General features: G+C 45.3%; 2 protein-coding genes across 6 annotated transcripts in view; both read left to right on the top strand.

Moving 5' to 3' along the window:
- The window catches only part of LOC139280680 (small integral membrane protein 29-like), a 118,157-nt gene that overhangs the window by 70,395 nt on the left and 27,016 nt on the right, over nucleotides 1-20,746 (top strand). The gene's annotated exons all lie outside the window — the stretch shown is intronic.
- Nucleotides 8,148-20,613, top strand: LOC139281332 (uncharacterized). Its single transcript, XM_070901493.1, has 5 exons — nucleotides 8,148-8,201; nucleotides 12,212-12,310; nucleotides 17,376-17,538; nucleotides 17,670-18,152; nucleotides 20,576-20,613. Exons 1-5 carry the CDS (start codon nucleotides 8,148-8,150, stop codon nucleotides 20,611-20,613), a joined length of 837 nt encoding a protein of 278 aa, XP_070757594.1.

Raw genomic sequence — 20,746 nt, 5'->3', positions numbered from 1 at the left:
CCCACCTTCTCTCTCCCACCTTCTCCCTCCCTCCCTCCCTCCCTCCCTCCCTCCCTCTCCCCTCCCTGCTCTCTTTCCCCCCCACTATCTCTCCCTTCTCTCTCCCCCCCACTCTCTTTCTCTCTCCCTCTCTCTCCCCCACTCTCTCTCTCCCTCTCTCTCCCCCCACTCTCTCTCTCCCTCTCTCTCCCCCCCTCTCTCCTCTCTCTCTCTCTCTCTCTCTCTCTCTCTCTCTCTCTCTCTCTCTCTCTCTCTCCCCCCATTCTCTCTCCCCCCACTCTCATGCTCTCTCTCTCTCCCTCTCCCATAGTGTCTCTCTCGCTCTCTCGCTCTCTCGCTCTCGCTCTCTCGCTCTCTCGCTCTCTCGCTCTCTCGCTCTCTCGCTCTCTCGCTCTCTCGCTCTCTCGCTCTCTCGCTCTCTCGCTCTCTCGCTCTCTTCTCGCTCTCTCGCTCTCTCGCTCTCTCGCTCTCTCGCTCTCTCGCTCTCTCGCTCTCTCTTTCTCTTGCCCGTAGTCTGTCTCTTTCTCGCTCTCTCTCTCGCCCGTATTCTCTTTCTCTCTCTCTCGCTCAGTCTCTGTCTTTCTGTCCCGCAGTTTTCTCTCTCTCTCTCTCTTCTCTCTCTCTCTCTCTCTCTCTTCTCTCTCTCTCTCTCTGCTTCCAATCTCTTTCTCTCTCTCTGCCCCAGTCCCTTTCTCTCTCTCTCTCTGCCCCCTAGTCTTTCTCTCTCTCTCTTTGCCCCCAGTCTCTCTCTCTCATTTTCCCTCTGCCTCAGTCTCTTTCTCTCTCTGCCTCAGTCTCTTCCTCCCCCACTCTCTCTCTCTCCCACGTCCGATTTCTTCCCGCTCTCAGAAGGCCGCTAAAATGATCGTGCAGATAATCACAGCGATATTCTAGACAAAATTCTTGGAGGCTCCTTTAGGAGTCATTAATTTTGAAAGATAATCCAAAAGACCTGTTAGCAGGTTCAACCTTAAGCAACAGTTCCAAACAAGGCAACGTGGTTCAGCTGCCTCATATATTGTACTGCACGTGCGTGACCGGATCAAGCGTGCATGCGCAAAAAGGGGCAGGGTCCACCACGCACATGCACAGAAGGACACAAAAATATTTGTGCAGATAATCACATTGTTTATTTAATATATCACCTCTTTTTATTTTAAATACAGTTATCTCATTACTAATCTCATATCCACCTGTTCTATCTCGCTGGTAAATACTGAAGCAAAGTAATTATTTAATATTTCTGTCATCTCTCTATTGCTGCCTGTGATATTCTGTCCATCCTTTAGTGGTTCTATTCTCAACCTGACCTTCCTTTTTTCATTTATGTACCTGTAAAATATTTTACTATTTTTGTTTTATATTCCTTAATAATTTAATTTGATAGTTCCTCTTTGCCTTTTGAATTGTTTTTTTTAAACTCCTCTACTAATCTCTTTGTATTCTCCCTTATCATCCTCTCCCTTGCTGTCTATGTACTTGATGTACGCATCTTTCCTTACCCTCAATTTTTCCATTATGGCTTTATTCATCATGGTGTCTCATTGGTGTTTTAGCTTGTTCTTGTTTTTTAGCAGAATATATTTTTCCTGGACTCTGTTTAATACAGTTTTAAATGTTTCCCATTGCTGTACTATGTTATTGTTTGCCAATGTTGTTGTCCATTTTCGTTTCCAAGTTCTATTCTCAGCCCCTCAAAATCAGCTTTTCTCCAATCTATTACCCTGGTTTTCGTCGTACTTATGTCTTTCTCAATTATTATCTTAAAGCGTATTATATTATTGTCACTATTGCCCAGATGTTCCCGTACTTTTATTTCTCTTATCTGCTCTTGTTCATTCCCCATTACTAGATCCAATAGCGAATCCTCCCTTGCTGGGCTTTTTACACATTGGGTTAGAAAGGAGTCCTGTACACAATGTAGAAACTCCATTCCCTTATCCCATTTACCTACCTCTTCTGTCCAATTAATATCGGGGTAATTGAAATTCCCCATGATGATTATTCTGTTTTTTTACTAATTTCCCTAATTTTTTTTACATATTTCTTCCTTCCACTATTTGTCTGTAGCCTAGCCCTATTAGTGTGATTGATCCTTTATTATCCTTTACCTATATCCACATGGATTCGATTTCTGTCTTGCTGATAACTACTTCATTTTTTTCTACTGCCATTATATTATCCCTAATAAGTACAACTACTCCATCTCCCCTTTTTCCCTATCTATCATTTCTAAATATGTTACACTCTGCAATGTTTAATTCCAAGTCCTTATTTTTCTGTAGCCATATCCCAGTAATTCCTACTATGTCTGGTTCCTCACAATGCATGATTGCCTCCAGCTCCCCTGTTTTATTACGGACATTGTGTGCATTGCTGTATGGATAATTTAACTCTTTTATTAATAGCAGTTCCTCTCTCTTTATTTTTAACCATCTTTTTAAACCTGTTCTATAACTCTATTCCCTGGCCATCAGTGTCCTCCCTTACTTTATTCTTTTCTATGTTCCCCTTTCCTATTTTGTTTATATTTAGGCTGGTGTCATTTCTTGTAGATCCCTCCCCCATCTTACTAGTTTAAAGCCTTTGCCACTTCCTATTTATCCTTTCCTCTAGGATATGGGTCCCAGCTCAGTTCAGGTGGAGCCTGTCCCATTGATACAGCTCCTTTTTGTCCCATTACTGGTGCCAGTGTCCCATGAGAAGGAGCTCTTCTTTCCCACACCAGCCCTTTAGCCACATGTTAATTCTCCTGATCTGTTTCTATGCCAATTTGCACGTAGTTTAGGCAATAATCCAGAGATTATTACCCTCAAGGTCCTGCTTTTTAATTTAGCTTCTAACTCCTGATACTCCCTCAGCAGGACCTCCTCCCTGTTCCTACCTATGTCATTTGTTCCGACATGGACCACGACAACTAGATTTACCTCCACCCATTCCAAATTTCTCTCCAGCCATCCAGGAGATATCCCTTACCCTGGCACCGGGTAGGCAACAACACACCCTTCGGGATTCTCGTTCTTGGCCGCAGAGGATGCTATCAATCCCCCTAATTATAGAATCCATTATCACTACCACATTTCTATTCTGCTCTCATCTCCACACCCACCCATCCACCCCCCCCCCCCCAGCCCTCCCCTTACCCAGCCTTCTGAGCTACGGTGCCTTGCTCTGTATTGTGGCTGTCCTCCCCACAGTCTTTCTCCTTGTCCTCACAGGTAGCGAGTACATCGTACCTGTTGGACAGGACCAGTGTCTGCGGGAACTCTTTCTCAACCTCTCCTAAGTCTCTGCTACCCAATTCCCTAACAGTCACATCCTCCCTTTCCTGAATCCGTGCTTTCCTCTGGGGTGTGACTGTATTCTGCATAAAACTATCTATAAATTCCTCCCCCTCCCTTATGTTTTGGAGTGTCTCTAACTTGCACTCTAGCTCAATGACTGAGTGGAAGTGACTGAAGGCAGAGATATTTTCTGCAGATGTGGGAATCTGGGACATTCTAGCTGTCCACAAACTCCCACATTCTACAGTCCCAACATATAGCCTTCCCTGTCATCTCTAGATTTTTTTATTTATTTGCTTATTTAATTATTTAAAGTTTTAAATCAAATGATTATTTATAATTATATTAATTCATTAGTTTTGCTCATTATATCCTCGCCGCTGGTCCCGCTCTCTGCTCTCTGGCCTCGAACTCCGCTTCTTTTATCCTCACGCTCGTTGCTGGTCCCGCTCTCGCGGGTGAATTAATATGGGCTGAATGGCCGTCTATATCCATAAAGGTCTTGTGATAGGTTGGAGTTTGGGAGTTTGGCTGTGATTACATAGTTAAATAGTATTTACAGCACAGAAACGGGCCATTCGGCCCAACAGGTCCATGTTGTGATTATGCTCCCACCCTTCTTCATCTAACCCATCAACATATCCTTCTGTTCCTTTCTACCTCACTTAGCTTCTCCTTAAATGCATCTATGCTAGTCACCTCAGCAGCTACTTGTAGTACCAAGTTCCACATTCTGACCACTCTTTAAGTAAAGAAGTTTCTCCTGAATTCTCCATTGGATTTGTTAGTGACTATCTCATATTTCTGGTTCATAGTTCTGGTCTCCCCCACAAGTAGAAACATCTTCTCTGTGATGCTGCCAACACTTACTCCCTAGGCTCTCACATGCAGAATGGCTGCTTGTGTGTGGTACCACAGGTGTCCAGTGAAGAGGAAATTGGCAAATAAAAAAAAATAAAGGGTTCTGCAGTGGAACTTCATTGTAACGGTGCTGTGGAAATCATCCTTTCACACAGCAAGGGGGATTCTGAAGCAGCCAGAACACTAAAACTGCATGCACAAGTTTTAAGTACTGATTCATGACCTTGTTTCTAGCTGATGTACTGTCGTCAATGGCCGAAGGAGATACATACAGTCTAACAAGTGCAAAACCATGTGCTGAGCCGCACAGATGGACTGAACTGCGCAGTTTGCTAATGACCAGAAAACAGGGCTGCTTCTGATGCTAACGGTTACATTATACTGGAGGGGGGAACATGAGGCTGTGAAAGGTACCTATGGGAATAACCTTCTTTAGTTTCTGGCCTCCAGTACTTCACCGAAATGGTGATTCTTTATTTGAGCCATGACATAAGTGTTGGCTTAGTTGACCGTGATGGGCGGAAAAGGAATGTCCCTTCGAAACCAGATTATAGCCTTGCCTAACATCCACACATACATTCTTTCTAACGGGATTCAGTGGATAGCAATCTGGAGAGGAAAACCGGAGTGATTTTACCTCTCCCCAAAGTCTCACGGACTGAGATGATTTGTAGCAGCCCTGCTTGATATTAGCTAACTCTACGAATATTAGTGCTGGAATCTGAGTTCATCTGGACCAAACCACACAATGCATTTACCCATTGACGATTCATTTTTTTTGGCTACCCTGGTGACAGCCACATGTGACAACACACTGTTGTGTCTTAAGAGCTTCTAACTCAAGCTACTCCCACCTGTGGGCTTTCTCTTTTCCCAACATGGAGTATGCAGACTGTCTTCGTAGGGACACACCCCGCTTGCATAACTCCAAAGAACATAGTTGCACATTGACAGAGCCTTGGCTTATGGATCCCCAACGAGAGGATTTTAACTGCGCAGTTTACCCAAGCAGGCTTTTGCACATCAAGAGAACTGCAATGCTAATTAGGGCTTTGGCCTGCAGAGTTAATTGGAACCAAATAGGAAGTCTAATAACTTTCCAGTTTTAGGTCGACCCTTAGCTTCTGTTCGTAAGCCACAGTGGCTGGTTGATCAGCAGTTCACTAGAGTACTTGTACTTGCTTGGCTCAGATATCTGATTACCAAGTTTGACATAGAAGGTTGGTTCTGATCTTCCATCACCAGGTCTGCCATCTTGGAGCCCCCTTGACTCGGAAGCGACATTACCTACATCTTCCCCCTCCCCTCCCCCCTTGGAACATAGTCATTAGCTGGTCATTTAGACAACTGAAGACAAGTACGTGTTTGAGCCCATTCTTGGACAGCAGGTATGAACATCTCCTCACTAATGGAAAGGTGAGCAGCCCAACTCATCATAAAATGTGTATGTGTACTGATGATGACATGCTTACAAACCATACCCTGTTAAATATTGGTCCAACAGTTTAAGGTGCAGAGCTCAATCATGGCAAGCCTTACATATTTTAGTGTATGTCTCATACTGCCCTCCAGACAGCACCTTCCAGCATCTGACTTCTCAAGTTTCCTCACCAGCTATAGATTGACATGTAGTTTCAGCATGGTTTGAGGACCTACCAGCTACCTTCATGTTCTAGACATCCATTGAGACAGCTGCAAATATTATCACCATGACAAACATCTTAAAATCAGTGAGAAAATCGTAGAAAGCTGAAAATAAAATTTGAGCAAGAATTTTTTTAAAGTTTATATTAATGTTGAAAGAACAAATTGTTAAGAGGGACTGTGCATAACCAGTATTTTGGTATATACATAGTGAAGCTAAATTTGTACTGACTGCTAGAAAACGGAGATATTCAAAGTGCCACAATGCTACTTCAGCACTAATTCTGTCTCCCTGTCTGATAAACTTGTTATAATCACTTATAACCATCATCCTCAACGTCCAACCATTGTTGGAGCTCCCGTGACTGTCCGCCACACCTCTGAAGGCAGGGACTTGATCCCTAGTGTTGTGTTTTGGACTGTCCCTAGTTGTTCTTTCAGCTGCATATCGGCTTGCAGGTTGTGAATGCCATTGGCTAATTCAAGGATTAGCTCATCTGTCTTTTGATGCTGTTTTCTCCATTAAAGGCCCCACTACCCTACTCTAGGTGCACATCCGCCTAAAGTGGGGCCTTTAATGGCCTTTCTCGGGGTGGCCAGGTTACTTAACCGCCGCCCGGCACTCAGTATTGACCAGTCATGGGGAAGACCATCTACTTTCATTACAGTAGCAGGTTTTAACACCTGACTTGACTCCAAACCAAATGTTAATAACAGTTAAAAATGATTTGCTAAACATTTCTACTGCAATGCACGGAAAAGAATGAGTAGCAGCCCTTTTTTCCAGCATTTCTGATTTGCCTCCTCTCCCCCATTTCATTTAAAAAGATTGAAAAGTGACAAAGGTAAAAGTTTAAACTAAATATAGAGTTGTACTGATATTACTCTTTTCATGACACTTCTCTTTTGAGGGTCACAGTTCCATACTGCTGCCATCTGGCATATACTTTCATCATGTGTAGGAAAAATGTGCAGGATATGGCCAAACACTTCACTCAGGAAACCTACATTTATTTTTAGCTAATACAGAAAGATTACATATTATTATGTAACTGTTATACATTACATTTACATTGGCACTTTATTTTCTGGTTTGCTGTGCCTGTTGTAAACTATTCACTGGTATCAACTGTATTTATGGACTATTTGATATAATGTGTATTCAAATCATTATTCTATTTTGCTTTTTGAAAATGTAAAACTTCAGCAGTAGAATCTCCCAATAAACACACGTTTCATTTTTTTAAAACTCTATGCTTCCCAGAAAGCTTTAAGAACTTGCATTTAAAGAGCATCCTTCATGTCTTCAGCATATCCAAAAGTACTTCACAACAGCAACTGCTTTATATAACTTCTTTAACAAAGAAGAATGTCCAAAGGCATTTCATAGAGACACAAGAAAAAACAAACACCAAACCAAAGAACACAAGTTTAGGAGGGGTTACCAAAAGCTTGGCCCAAGAGTTGGATTTTAAGGAGGGTTTTAAAGGAGAGGTGGGTGGAAAAACAGAGCTCTTTAGTTTGGGAATTCCATATTTTAGAAATTAGGCATCTGAAAGCACTACCATCAATATTGGGGTGACACCCAAAGTGGAGGAAGAGCACCCGGGATGGTACTGAGCACTCTAGTCCCATCGCTGAGAACAAGCAGAAACCAAGCGTGGACAGCAGAAGGAGTGTGCATTAACCCAGGCTCCCCGACCACCCTTTCGTTCAACCACTGTCTGCCTCACCTGTGACCGAGACTGTCGGTCCCACATTGGACACGTAAGTCATCTGAGAACTCACTTTTAGAGTGAAAGCAAGTCATTCTCGACCCAGAGGGACTGCCTATGATGATGATGACTGGAGGGTTGCACAAGAAGCTGGAGTAAGACAAACTGAGAGTTTGGGGAAGAATTTTAAACCTGGAAGATGTTACAGAGATGGGGAAGGATTTAAACCCAAAGATAAGGCATTGGGGGGATTGGCTACCAATGTAGGTCAACGAGGATGAGGGTGATGAGTAAACTGGGCTTGGTGTGGGATAGGATATAAGCAGTAGAATTTTGTATGAGCTAAGATTTACAGAGGGTGGAGGATGAGAGGTTGGTCTGTAGAGAATTGGAGTAATTGAGTCTAGAGATGGCAGACACATCATTAAAGGTTTCAGCAGCAGATGGGCTGAGGTAGGGGCGAGAGGAAATATGTGGTCTTTGTGATGGCGAGGATATGGGGTTGGAAATGTAACTTATGATTGAATAGTCTGGTTCAGCCTAAGATTGTGACTGAGTAGTGGGAAGGAGCTTCTGGTGAGGGTACAGAATTAAGGCTATTCCAAGACTGGATGTCAGACAATAGTCCAATAGTACAGAAGCAATGGAGAAAGATGGTGGAGAGTTAGAGCTGGATGGTATCAGGATGTTTGTGATGGTATCAGGATGTTTGTGGAAGCTGACTCCATGTCTGGATTAGGCATCATGTAGATGAGGAAGAGGGAGGGATCAAGGATGGATCCTTTGAGAACTCTGCAGATGACTGTGTGAGGGTGGGAAGAGAAGTCATTGCTAGAGATATTGTGGCTGCAATTGACTAGGTAAGAATAGAACCAAGCAAGGGCAGACCTATTGATGTGGACAACAGAGGCATTGGGGTATAATGGAGTGATTGATAGTGCCAAAGACTCCAGGGAGGTTAAGGAAGGGTAATGCACCATGACCACAGTCAATGAGAATGGCATTTGTGACTTTAGTTAAGGCAAGGGGGATAGAGTATAAAAGGGGATTGGTGAGGCCACACCTAGAGTACTGCATACAGTTTTAGTCTCCTTTTTAAGGAAGGCTGTTCAGAGAATGTTCACTAGCTTAATTCTGGAGATAAGGGAGTTGACTTATGAAGATAGGTCTATACTCATTGAAGTTCAGAAGAATGAGAGGTGATCTTAGCAAAACATAAGAGAATGAGGGGGCTAGACAAGGTGGATGTATAGAGGATATTTCCACTCAGAGAGAGAACTAAAACTAGGGGACATAGTCTCAGAATAAGGGGCTCTCATTTAAAACCGATGAGGAGGAATTTCTTCTCCAGAGGGTTGTATATCTGTGGATTTCACTGCCCCAGAGAGCTGTGGAGGCTGGGTCATTGAATATATTTAAGGCGGAGATAGACAGATTTTTGAGCGATAAAGGAATAAAGGGTTATGGGGAGCGGGCAGGGAAGTGGAGCTGAGTCCATGATCAGATCAGCCGTGATCTTATTAAATGGTGCAGCAGGCTCAAGGGGCCAAATGGCCTACTCCTGCTCCTGCTCCTGCTGCTTATTAATTTCAGTGCTGTGAGGAGAGTGGGATTCAGACAAGCAGTTACAACAGATATGAGCACAGATTTGGGTAATGACAACACATTCAAGGACCTTGTTGAGGAAGGGGAGGTCGGAGATGTGGTAGTATTAGCAAGTGGGGGAGGGGCGAAGATAGGTTTATGAGAGAGGTTATGATGGTAGTTTTGGAAAGGAGGGTGACAGTGCCTGAGGAAAAGTAACTAGCTAGCACACAGGTCAGGAAAGGAAGTTGAGTGGTGAGAATGGGTCAAAAGAGCATGATGCCAGTCTTATGGATGCAATGAGCTTGGTGAGGGCCTGGGGTAAGCTGGATGAGAAACTGGAGAGAGATGGGAGTTCAGGGCTAAAGTAAGAGGATGAACTGGGAGAGATTTAACGGTGGGAAAGGTTTGCCGAGAGGGAAGGGGACACAGTAGAGGCAACTGAATGGACGGTTTATGTCTTAATGAAGAAGAAATTCATGAACTGCTTACACTCATTAAAGCTGATGGCTGGAGGGTGTGGGAGAGAACGATTGATAGTGGGGAAAAGGAGACACGGTTATCTTTCCCTCCAGAATGATTCTAAAGAAATAAAGACTTGCATAAAAGCGTCTTTTATGACTACCGGACGTCTCAAAACTCTTTACAGCCAATAAAGTGCTTTTGGAGTGTAGTCATTGTTGTAATGTGGGAAATGTGGCAGCCAATTTGCACACAGCAAGCTCCCCCAAACTGCAATGTGATAATGACCAGATAAACTGTTTTTGTTACAATGATTGAGGGATAAATATTGGCCAGGACATCGAAATAGTGCCATGGAATCTTTTAAGTCCGCCTTAGAGCAGACAGGGCCACAGTTTAACGTCTCATCCGAAAGATGGCACCTCCAACAGTGCAACACTCCCTCAGTACTGCACTGGAGTGTCAGCCTAGATTTATGTGCTTAAGTCCCCAGAGTGGGACTTGAACCCACAACCTTCTGACTTGGAGGCGAGGGTGCTACCCAGTGAATCACTGTACTGTTTTGGTAAAGGAGAACGAGGCCTGGCGAACCTTCAAAGGAATTGTGGCAAATGGAGGGCCAAAGGATAGGCATTTGGGAGTTCACTAAAAATAAGAACATAAGAAATAGGAGCAGGAGTAGACCATACAGCCCTTGAGCCTGCTCCGTCATTCATTAAGATCATGACTGAACTTCTACATCAACTCCACTTTCCCGCTCTATCCCCATATCCCTTAATTCCCTTAGTGCTCAAAAATCTATCAACCTCAATCTTGAATATTCTTATCGTCTTAGCATCCACAACCCTCTGGGGCAGAGAATCCCAAAGATTCAAACCCTTCTGAGTGAAGAAATCTCTTCTCATCTCAGTTCTATCCTGAGACTGACCCCTGCTTCTAGACTCTCCAGCCAGGGGAAACAGCCTCTCAGCATCTACCCTGTCAAGCCCCCTCAGAATTTTATATGTTTCAATGAGATTTAACGGTTTCAATGAGATAATGAATTATTTTTGAAGTAGCTTTGTTGTTATGCAAGCAAATTTGGCAGTAAAGTTTCACAAACAGCAATGAACGACCAGTTAATTCTGTTTCTCGTATTACTTGCTGAAGGAGGATTGTTGGCCAGGATATCAGGAGAATTCAGTGCTCCTCATTGAGTGGTGCCATGGGATCTTTTACGTGCACTTAAACAAGAGGCGAGGGCCTCCATTTAATCTCTCATCAGATAGACAGCACTTCTGATGGTGCAGTATTGTCTCAGTAATATAGTAGAGTGCCAGCCTAGGTTATGTGTTGGAGTAGAGTTTGAACTTATGACCTTCAGGCTCGAAGGCAAGCGTGCTACTAACTAAGCCAAGCTGGCATTTAGTGTGTAAATGCATACAGGCAAATAACCTGAATAATATAGACAAAGTTTGATTCCTGGTCTGTGCTGAGTTAGCCAACCTCAGCTGGCAGTGGTTGGGGTGCTATAATTGGTCTTGGCGTCACTGGAATAAGAAGGGGAAATCTCCGCCAATGTTTCTGTTCCTGACTTGTCCAGTGACTCCTGCTGGGTCATGCACATGTGTGGATGCTGAGTGAAGACAGGATGTCTGTTGGTTGTAATGCCCCTAAAAGAAAGACTTGGATTTATATAGCGCCTTTCATGACCACCGGACATCTCAAAGCGCTTTACAGCCAATGAAGTCCTTTTGTAGTGTAGTCACTGCTGTAATGTAGGAAACGCGGCAGACAATTTGCGTACAAGCACGCTCCCACAAACAGCATTGTGATAATGAGCAGATAATCTGTTTTTTTTTGTTATGTTGAATGAGGGATAAATATTGAGCAGGACATCGGGGATAACTCTCCTGCTCTTCTTCAGAATAATGCCATGGAATCTTACGCCCACGTGAGAGTGATGGGGCCTTGGTTTAATATCTCATCTGAAAGACGGCATCTCCAACAGTGCAGTGCTCCCTCAATTACCTTACATGCCCATTACAGTGCTCTCTCAGCACTGCACTGGCCAAGATTTATTTTGTGCTCAAGTGCCTGGAGTGGGACCTGAACCCACAACCTTCTGACTCGGAGGCGACAGTGCTACCCATTGAGCCACAGTTGATACAAAATAATTAAAGTAACTAACAATTAAATAGCCCACTGACATCTATCATCTTGGCACACACATGAAGATATCTCATTTGTAGTGCTTGTGAAGAATATCCCAGTAAAAAATTAGTGCCTTTAGGTGAGCAGGAGGAAGAAAAGGGACAAAATTGGAAATTACAAATGAAAGGACATATTCTGGTTAAGAATAGTGTAGTGAAATTATGTAAAACTGTGAAAAGGATTTTAAAATAGAGTACAAAGGAGTCTGGTACCTAGAACTAAAAGGCTTTGAACTCAGTCGGGAGTCTTAAATGCTGTTTGTATTTGGATTTTCCCAGAGGTTTTGTCTAATAATTTTGGGAGTGTGGATTCACTTCCTGTCCTACACACATGCACTTCTTAGCAGGTAACAAAATAGTGGTATTGATGTGTAGATTAGAGGGACAGAAAACTCAGAAGTTTTATGTAAAAGAAAGTGCGGACATAAGTTATTAATATTATGAGTGGGCATGCACTTTGTATTTTTAGACACCAAATATTCTTTGTTCTTACATGAAAGGAGTTGAACCTATTTTGAACTGCATTCAGATCTGGAAGGATAACAGATTGATCCCAACAAGTCTATTGGTAATACTATTCTCCTCCTTACTTTGCCCAAGTATCAGAGTAGCGAGAAAATAAAATGTGAATGAGGTGCTTTTGGGGAAGCTTGTCTAAATTTTCATTCATCTTTCAAAAATAATGTGTCAATCTTTGTATTGTATGAATCGTGTGAAAATTATGAAAAACAAAATTGTGAATTTGGTAAACTACAAAAATTTCTCCCTGCTCAAATAGTGTAAACGACTAATACATAAGCAAATTATGTCATGTTTAATGGGACAGTAATTGCATATTAAGTTTGCCTGGGAGAAAATTGCTGATTCCTATCTGATTAAGGAATCTTAGTTGTTAGAAAACAGACCTCGATACAGCTCTGAAAAGGTGCACATATTGGGCTCAAGTTTCATCCCGTGCCTAGAACGGCGCAGCCCCGAGATCCACGCCTGTCTTCCGCGCTCAAAAGCGCGTCAAAAACTTTACGGAGCAATTCTCCGGGCCGCAGCAACTTGCTTCCAGCTCGGCGCGGCGTGGAGAGATCTGCGGGGGGCAGGGCCAAAGCGTGGTGCCGAATCTGAGAGTGCAGGGGGGCGGGGCTACATCTGAGCAGACGACATCGTGCCAGCAGCCCTGCGCATGCGCGCTGGAGCGTGCGCGCATGTGCAGTGAAACACAAACATTGGCACTCGGCCATTTTTAAAGGTAAATGAGGAAAAGCACTGATTTGTTTTGTGGAGCTGTGGAAAGGCCTGTGAGTGAACTTTTTGTGATTTTTTTTTTTGTGCCTGAAGGAGTGCTTTTAGCAGCATTGTTGAAGAAATCACCTGCTGAAATCAGTGAGTGCTGCCTTTTGCTGCTAAACTTTCAGAACAAGTGCTGCATAGGTGCATACAAAATAAGGACTGTGTTTTGAAAAATCAGAGTGTCAGTCAATACAACAATGGAACAATGTTGTTAGATATGTGGACTTGTATTTACTCTGTACAGCCATCAGAGGGCTCATTCCCCAGAGTCCCAAGGGATCCGATAATCCCTTGGGAGCACAGGTGTTTAAGAAGGCTTCACAGGTTGGAGAGGCACTCTGGAGACCTGCAATAAAAGACTACGGTCACACTTTACATTGAGCTCAGTGTTCAGTCTGGCTCTTTCTCTATACACAACAGTTGGCGACGAGATACTGATAGCGAACCCAAAGATGCAGAGAACAGTGGGCATCCTGGAGAAATTTTCGGAGGGAGATGATTGGGAAACTTTTGTGGAGCGACTCGACCAATACTTCGTGGCCAACGAGCTGGATGGGGAAGAGAGCGCTGTCAAACGTAGAGCGATCCTCCTCACCATCTGTATGGCCTCGTGAAGAATCTCCTCACTCCAGCGAAACCCACGGAGAAATCGTACGATGATTTGTGCACACTGGTCCGAGAGCATTTTGAACCCGAAGGAAAGCGTTCTGATTGCGAGGTACCAGTTCTACACCTACAAAAGGTCTGAAGGCCAGGAAGTGGCGAGTTATGTTGCCGAGCTGAGATGCCTTGCAGGACATTGCGCATTTGGAGCACATGCTCGGAGACTTTTTCGTACTTGGCTTTGGCCACGAAGCCATACTTCGCAAGCTTTTGACTGTGGAGACCCCAACCTCGAGTAAGGCCATAGCGATAGCCCAGGCGTTCATTGCCACCAGTGACAATACGAAGCAAATCTCTCAGCACACAAGTGCTGCTACAAGTACTGTAAACAAAGTGATGTTTTCGAATTGTAACGTACAGGGCAGATCACACATACCTGCAGCTGCACGTCCGCAGATGACTTAGAGTCCACCATCAAGGGTTGGTGCTGCTGGGGTGATCATTGTTTTCATTCATGCCAATTCAAAGAGTACGTTTGCAAGGGCTGTGGAACAATGGGACACCTCCAACGAGTTTGCAGGCGAGCTGCTAAGCCTGTTCAACCTGCAAACCACCATGTTGCAGAGGAGGACAGATCCACAGAGGAGCACGATGAACTAGAGCCTCTGATAGAGGAGGCAAAGGTACATGGGGTGCACACATTCACCACGAATTGTCCCCCGATAATGCTGAATGTTAAACTAAATGGACTCCCGGTGTCAGTGGAGCTGGACACGGGCGTGAGCCAGTCCATCATGGGCAAAAAGACTTTCAAATGGTTGTGGTGCCACAAGGCCTCAAGGCCAGTCTTAACTCCAGTTCAAATGAAATTAAGAACTTACACGAAAGAACTGATTCCTGTAATCGGCAGTGCTACCGTAAAGGTCTCCTACGCTAGCACAAGCTACCACTCTGGGTGGTACCGGGCGACGATCCCATGCTGCTCGGCAAGAGCTGGCTAGGAAAGATACGCTGGAACTGGGACAACGTCCGAGCGCTATCGCCCACTGACAACACTTCGTGTGCCCAGGTCTTAAACAAATTTCCTTCGCTGTTCGAACCAGGCGTCGGGAAATTCCAAGGAGCAAAAGTGCAGATCCACCTAACTCCGGGGACACGACCCATCCATCACAAGGCGAGAGCAGTACCATACATGATAAAAAGGGGAGAGATTGAACTAGACCGGCTGCAACGAGAGGGCATCATTTCCCCGATCAAGTTCAGCGAGTGGGCCAGTCCTATTGTCCCAATCCTCAAGGGAGACGGCACCGTCAGAATCTGTGGCGATTACAAAGTAACTATCAATCGTTTCTCCCTACAGGACCAATATCCACTACCAAAAGCCGACGACCTCTTTGCAATACTGGCGAGAGGAAAGACGTTTACGAAGCTGGATCTGACATCAGCCTACATGACGCAGGAACTGGAGAAATCATCGAAGGCCCTCACCTGCATCAACACGTACAAAGGTGTTTTTGTTTATAACAGATGCCCGTTTAGGATCCGATCAGCGGCGGCGATATTCCAGAGAAACATGGAAAGTTTACTGAAGTCGGTCCCGCACACCATGGTCTTCCAAGATGACATCTTGGTCACAGGTCGGAACACAGGCGAGCACCTGCAGAACCTGGAGGAGATTCTTAGTCGACTCAACCGCGTGGGGCTCAGGTTAAAACGCTCGAAGTGCGTTTTCCTGGCGCCTGAAGTGGAGTTCCTGGGAAGGAGGACGGCATCAGGCCCACCAACGTGAAGACGGAGGCAATCGAGAACGCACCGAGGCCGAGAATGTGACGGAGCTGCGGTCGTTTCTGGGACTCTTGAACTACTTTGGTAACTTCTTACCGGGTCTCAGCACCCTGATGGAACCACTACATGTCTTACTACAAAAAGGGGGCGAATGGGTTTGGGGCAAAAGCCAAGAAAATGCCTTCGTAAAAGCGAGAAAATTGTTATGCTCAAACAAATTGCTTGTGTTGTATGATCCATGTAAGCATTTGGTACTAGCATGTGATGCGTCGTCATATGGCATCGGGTGTGTATTGCAACAAACTAATGATTTCAGGAAACTGCAACCGGTTGCTTATGCATCCAGGAGTCTGTCTAAGGCCGAGAGAGCCTACAGCATGATTGAAAAAGAAGCGTTAGCGTGTGTCTATTGGGTAAAGAAAATGCATCAATACCTGTTTGGGTTAAAATTCGCATTGGAAACTGACCATAAGCCACTTACATCCCTGTTTTCCGAGAGTAAAGGGATAAATACCAACGCATCGGCCCGCATACAGAAATGGGCGCTCACATTGTCCACATACAACTACGCCATCCGCCACAGGCCAGGCCCACAAAACTGCGCCGATGCTCTCAGTAGGCTGCCATTGCCCACCACGGGGGTGGAAATGGCGCAGCCCGCAGATCTAGCCATGGTTATGGAAGCATTTGAGAGTGAGCAATCACCCGTCACTGCCCGGCAGATCAAAACCTGGATAAGCCAGGACCCCTTATTATCTCTAGTCGAAAGCTGTGTGCTTCACGGGAGCTGGTCCAATGTCCCAGTGGAAATGCAGGAAGAGATGAAACCGTTCCAGCGGCGCAAAGATGAAATGTCTATACAGGCAGACTGCCTTCTGTGGGGCAATCGACATGAACAGGTAGAGAGCAGGCGGCTTCAACAAAGTACATACTATGATAGCGCAAATTTGTCACGCGAGATTGAAGTCAATGATCCTGTATTTGTATTAAATTATGGACAAGGTCCCAAGTGGCTTCCTGGCACGGTCATGGCCAAAGAGGGGAGCAGGGTGTTTCAGGTCAAACTTTCAAATGGACTCGTTCACCGGAAACACTTGAACCAAATCAAACTCAGATTCACTTACAACACTGAGCAACCCACCTTCGACCCTACCTTTTTTGATCCCCCAACACACACATCAGTGGCAACCGACACCACGGTTGACCATGAAACAGAACCCATCATCCTCAGCAGCCCTGCAGGGCCCAACACACCAGGCAGCCCAGCGAGGGCCCAACAAATAATCCAACAATACTAGCTTTCACACTGGGACGATCAACCAGGGCAAGAAAGGCCCCAGATCGACTCACATTGTAAATGGTTACACTATTGACTTTTGCGGGGTGGGGGGGGGCGAGAGTGTTATATATGTAAACTTGTATTTACTCTGTACAGCCACCAGAGGGCTCATCCCCTGGAGTCCCAAGGGATCCCACAATCCCTTGGGAGCATAGGTATTTAAGGAGGCCTCAGAGGTTGGAGAAGCAATCTGGAGACCTGCAATAAAAGACTAAGGTCACACTTTACTTTGAGCTCAGTGTTCAGTCTGACTCTTGCTCCATACACAACAAACATCCACCAGAACAAAGAATTTCTTGCATGAGGAAGTGGAGACATTAGTTAACGTAATTGAGCAGAGATGGCAGGAGCTGGATACCAGCAACAGAGGTCGCGTAAAAATGCCACCCAAAGAAATGAAGAAACGCTGGAACCAAGCCGCAGAAGATTACTGCGCAGTGGTGCATACCATGAGATCTGGAAGCCAGTGTAAAAAGAAATGGCATGACCTTGGTCAAGTAGTTAGTGTTAGTAATATTTTCATTTTTTAATGGAATCTTAATTGTAAAAGTGACTATCTATCTGTATATGTCCCTCCATGCAGAAAGACTCACTCTAAAAAGTTATATTTTAATCTTTGCAGAAGAAATTGACCCACACCAAAAGGGAAAGAACTCAAACAGGAGGAGGCCCGCCAAATCTGCATCCACTGACACCCTTGGAACAGAGGGTAGCTGCTATGTTGAGTCATACATGGAGAAAAGCAATCAGTACAGCACAAGCTGGGCCCGCATGCGAGGAAGAGGGTAAGTCCTGAAAATGCATCGTAGCCCTTCAAATCAACCTGCTGCCTGGCCTGCTATGTGTGTGAGTACTCATGCCACCCATTCTGCCCCCTCTTCTGCTAAACATTTGACTGTTCTGATATATTTTGCAGAAGCTGATCCACAACAAGAACCAGATGTGGACGATCCAGACTGGCTGCAGGCGGTGATGACTGAAATGTCTTCAGGGGAAACCTTTCAAATTAATATTTATGAGCCCATCAGAGTTTCAACCCGTTGCATAGGTTCTGGTTCCACCTTCCACGGTTTTGAATCCGATGTTGCGGGTCCCAGTGGTGCTGATGGTGTAATGCAGCAGTTTACAGCCAGTGCCCCACCGTCCCAGCCTGCGCCTCCTGCTCGCATAGGTTCTGGTTCCACCTTCCACGGTTTTGAATCCGATGTTGCGGGTCCCAGTGATGCTGATGATATAATGGAGCAGTTTACACCCACTGACCCACCATCCCAGCCCACGGTTCGCACTCGAGTGGTGCCGGATGCAAGACCCAGGGCCGCATCATCCCAGCCTGCGGCTCCCACTCTAGTGTTGCCATTTGGAACACTGAGCGTCCCACCGTCCCAGCCCGCGGCTCCCAGTATAGTGGTGCCGCGAGGCAGACCCAGGCAGAGGCGAAGGAGATTGGAGACACGCTCTCCTGAGATGCAGCGTGTAACAGATGCGGCTCAGGTTGTGGCATTGGGTGTGGAGACCAATGAGCTTACCCGATCACTCATCGGTGGCGTCAGTGCAGTGGGTGAAGAGGTGACGGTGCTGACGGGAGAAATAGCAGTAATGACACGGGAAATGAGGGAGGGAATGTCTGAGGGAGTGCAATCAACGATACAGGCCGTCAGGGAGGGCATGCAAGTGATGGCACAGGCCATCAGGGAGGGCCTGGGTGAGGTAACTGCTGCAATAAGGGCACACAGCCCGGCCAGTCAAATGACACCCCCTTGACTGAAGTGAACATTCACCGAGATGTGGATGAGAGAAGGTTGCAGCCTTTCTTTGCTGTTCTTGTTCTTGATGTAACTGTAATAATGTTTTTCTAATTGAAATTGTTTTGTAAGTTTTGTAACTTTACAACTTATAAGTGATCTTAGGGTTTTTAAGTGATCTTATAGTGTAAATGCTCTCGCGTAACTTATTTAATTTTGCATCTAAAGAATGATCTTGAAGTTTAAGTGATCTTAAGAGTGTAAGATTTTTCACATTGAAATTGTTTTGTAACTTTTGTAACTTTATAAGTGATCTTAAAGTTTTTAAGTGATCTTAAAGAGTCATATTAAAAAGTAAAGTTAGATACGACAAATATTTTATTACACTAATGTTAACTTTTCAATAAAATATTTTTTCATTAAAAGTGAATAATTTTCCATTAACACACCAAAACATAGAAACAACTCCAAAAAATAAACATGTCCATGCGCAACAGTTGTCACACAGCCCTCAGGCATCAGTAATTGAAGTGTTCACGGATGAGCTGCTGGCGCAGGGCTTGAGCAATCGTTATAGGAGCATGATGGACGGCCCTCCTCCGACCTCATGCTCCGGCATCAGGCACTTGCATGCTTTCCTGATCATCGCCATCATCCTCATCCTGCTCTTCCAAATTACTAACATCAGGCACTGGCCCCTCTTGTGGGTCTTCTGGTTCCACTACCAGCTCCTGCTGCCTCATGATGGCTAAGTTATGCAGCATGCAGCACACAACAGTGAAGTGACTGACAATCTGAGGAGAGTATTGCAAGTGGCCTCCGGAATGGTCCAGGCATCGGAAACGCTGTTTGATGCTGCGCGTCACAATGTGCAACATGTTGTACTGATGGTCAGCTTCTGTCCGTGTTACACGTAGAGGCGTCATGAGCCAGGTGGCCAGGCCGTACCCTTTGTCTCCCAGTAGCCAGCTCTGCCCTTCTGGCTGCTGCTCAAACATATCAGATATAACGCTGTCGCGATGAATGCATCATGGGTGCTGCCAGGGTATCTCGCATCGACTGACATGATGCGCTGCTTGTCATCACACACGAGCTGCACATTAATGGAGTGGAAACCTTTTCTATTCCTGTACTGTTTGGAATCCTCCACAGGTGCTCGCAAGGCGATGTGAGTACAATCAATGCAGCCCTGTACTTTTGGGAAGCCGGCAATCCTGAAGAAACCCACAGCCCTGTCATGCATTGCTTGTGCAGTCTTTGGGAACTTGATGAAGTCATTCCTCTGCGCATAAAGTGCAGCCGTGACCTGGTAAACACAGGCATGTATTGCACGTTGAGAGATGGCGCACACATCTCCAGTTGTAGCTTGAAACGATCCCGAGGCATAGAAGGCAAGTGCAGCTGTTATCTTCACTTCAACAGACAAGGCAGTCAGCGTTCTGCTTCTGGGCTGCAAATCTGCTCTAAGCATATCACAGATCTCAACGACAGCTTCTCTGCGGAAACACAGCCTTTTGACACAATCAGCCTCGCTCATGTCCAGGTACGAACGCCTGGCTCGATATTGCCGACGTGGGTAAGGCCTTCTGGCCATCAGCCTACGGGCTATGACTTTCCTGGTGCGGTGAGCTCTAATCAATTATCTCCTATGCAGTGAATTGATGGCGAACCATTGTATAATCCGTGGTTGAATTACAAATTTAACTTTTAAACTTGCTGGCTGGCTGGCTGGCTGGCTGGCTCTCCCTCCCGGTGCTTTGTACGCCTTCCCTATCTCCTAGCCGAACGGCCTGCAGCCTATTAAAAAGCTCTGGAGGCTGCTGTGCTGCCGTTGTGTGGCCCGACCGAACCGTGTCCTACCCCCTTTCTCCTGGCCGGACGGCCCAAATCACTTTGTAGCTCTAGAGGCTGCTGTGCTGCCGGTGTGTGGCCTGACTGAACCGTGTCCCGCCCCTGTCTCTTGGCCGAAAGGCCCTATCTAAAAATAACTTCTCAGCTCGGAGGCTGCTGTGCTGCTGCTGCTTCAGACTGGTAGGAAAATTGAATTTTTTAATTATTTGCTTTATCATTTATTATTCAGGATTGCTCTTTATTTGTGAGACTGTTGAATGCTTGTAAAATTTAATTACTTCCCTGCCCCCCCATCTCTCCATCCTTACGCCTGATTTGTAACCTACGCCTGATTTGTAAGTGTAGGCAAGGTTTTTCTGAGCGTACAGAAATCTACACTTACTCCTTTCTAAGTTAGTTT

This window comes from Pristiophorus japonicus, chromosome 15, assembly GCF_044704955.1.
Source record: "Pristiophorus japonicus isolate sPriJap1 chromosome 15, sPriJap1.hap1, whole genome shotgun sequence".
Classification (NCBI taxonomy): Eukaryota; Metazoa; Chordata; class Chondrichthyes; family Pristiophoridae; genus Pristiophorus; species Pristiophorus japonicus.
This window is presented reverse-complemented; position numbering and strand designations above follow the sequence as displayed.

Coding starts and splice junctions, on each gene's coding strand:
- LOC139281332 (XM_070901493.1), top strand. CDS start 8,148: ATGGAGAAAGATGGTGGAGAGTTAGAGCTGGATGGTATCAGGATGTTT. Junction 12,311..17,375: donor TGATCCCAACAAGTCTATTG/GTAATACTATTC, acceptor TAATCTTTGCAG/AAGAAATTGACCCACACCAA. Junction 17,539..17,669: donor GCCCGCATGCGAGGAAGAGG/GTAAGTCCTGAA, acceptor TATATTTTGCAG/AAGCTGATCCACAACAAGAA.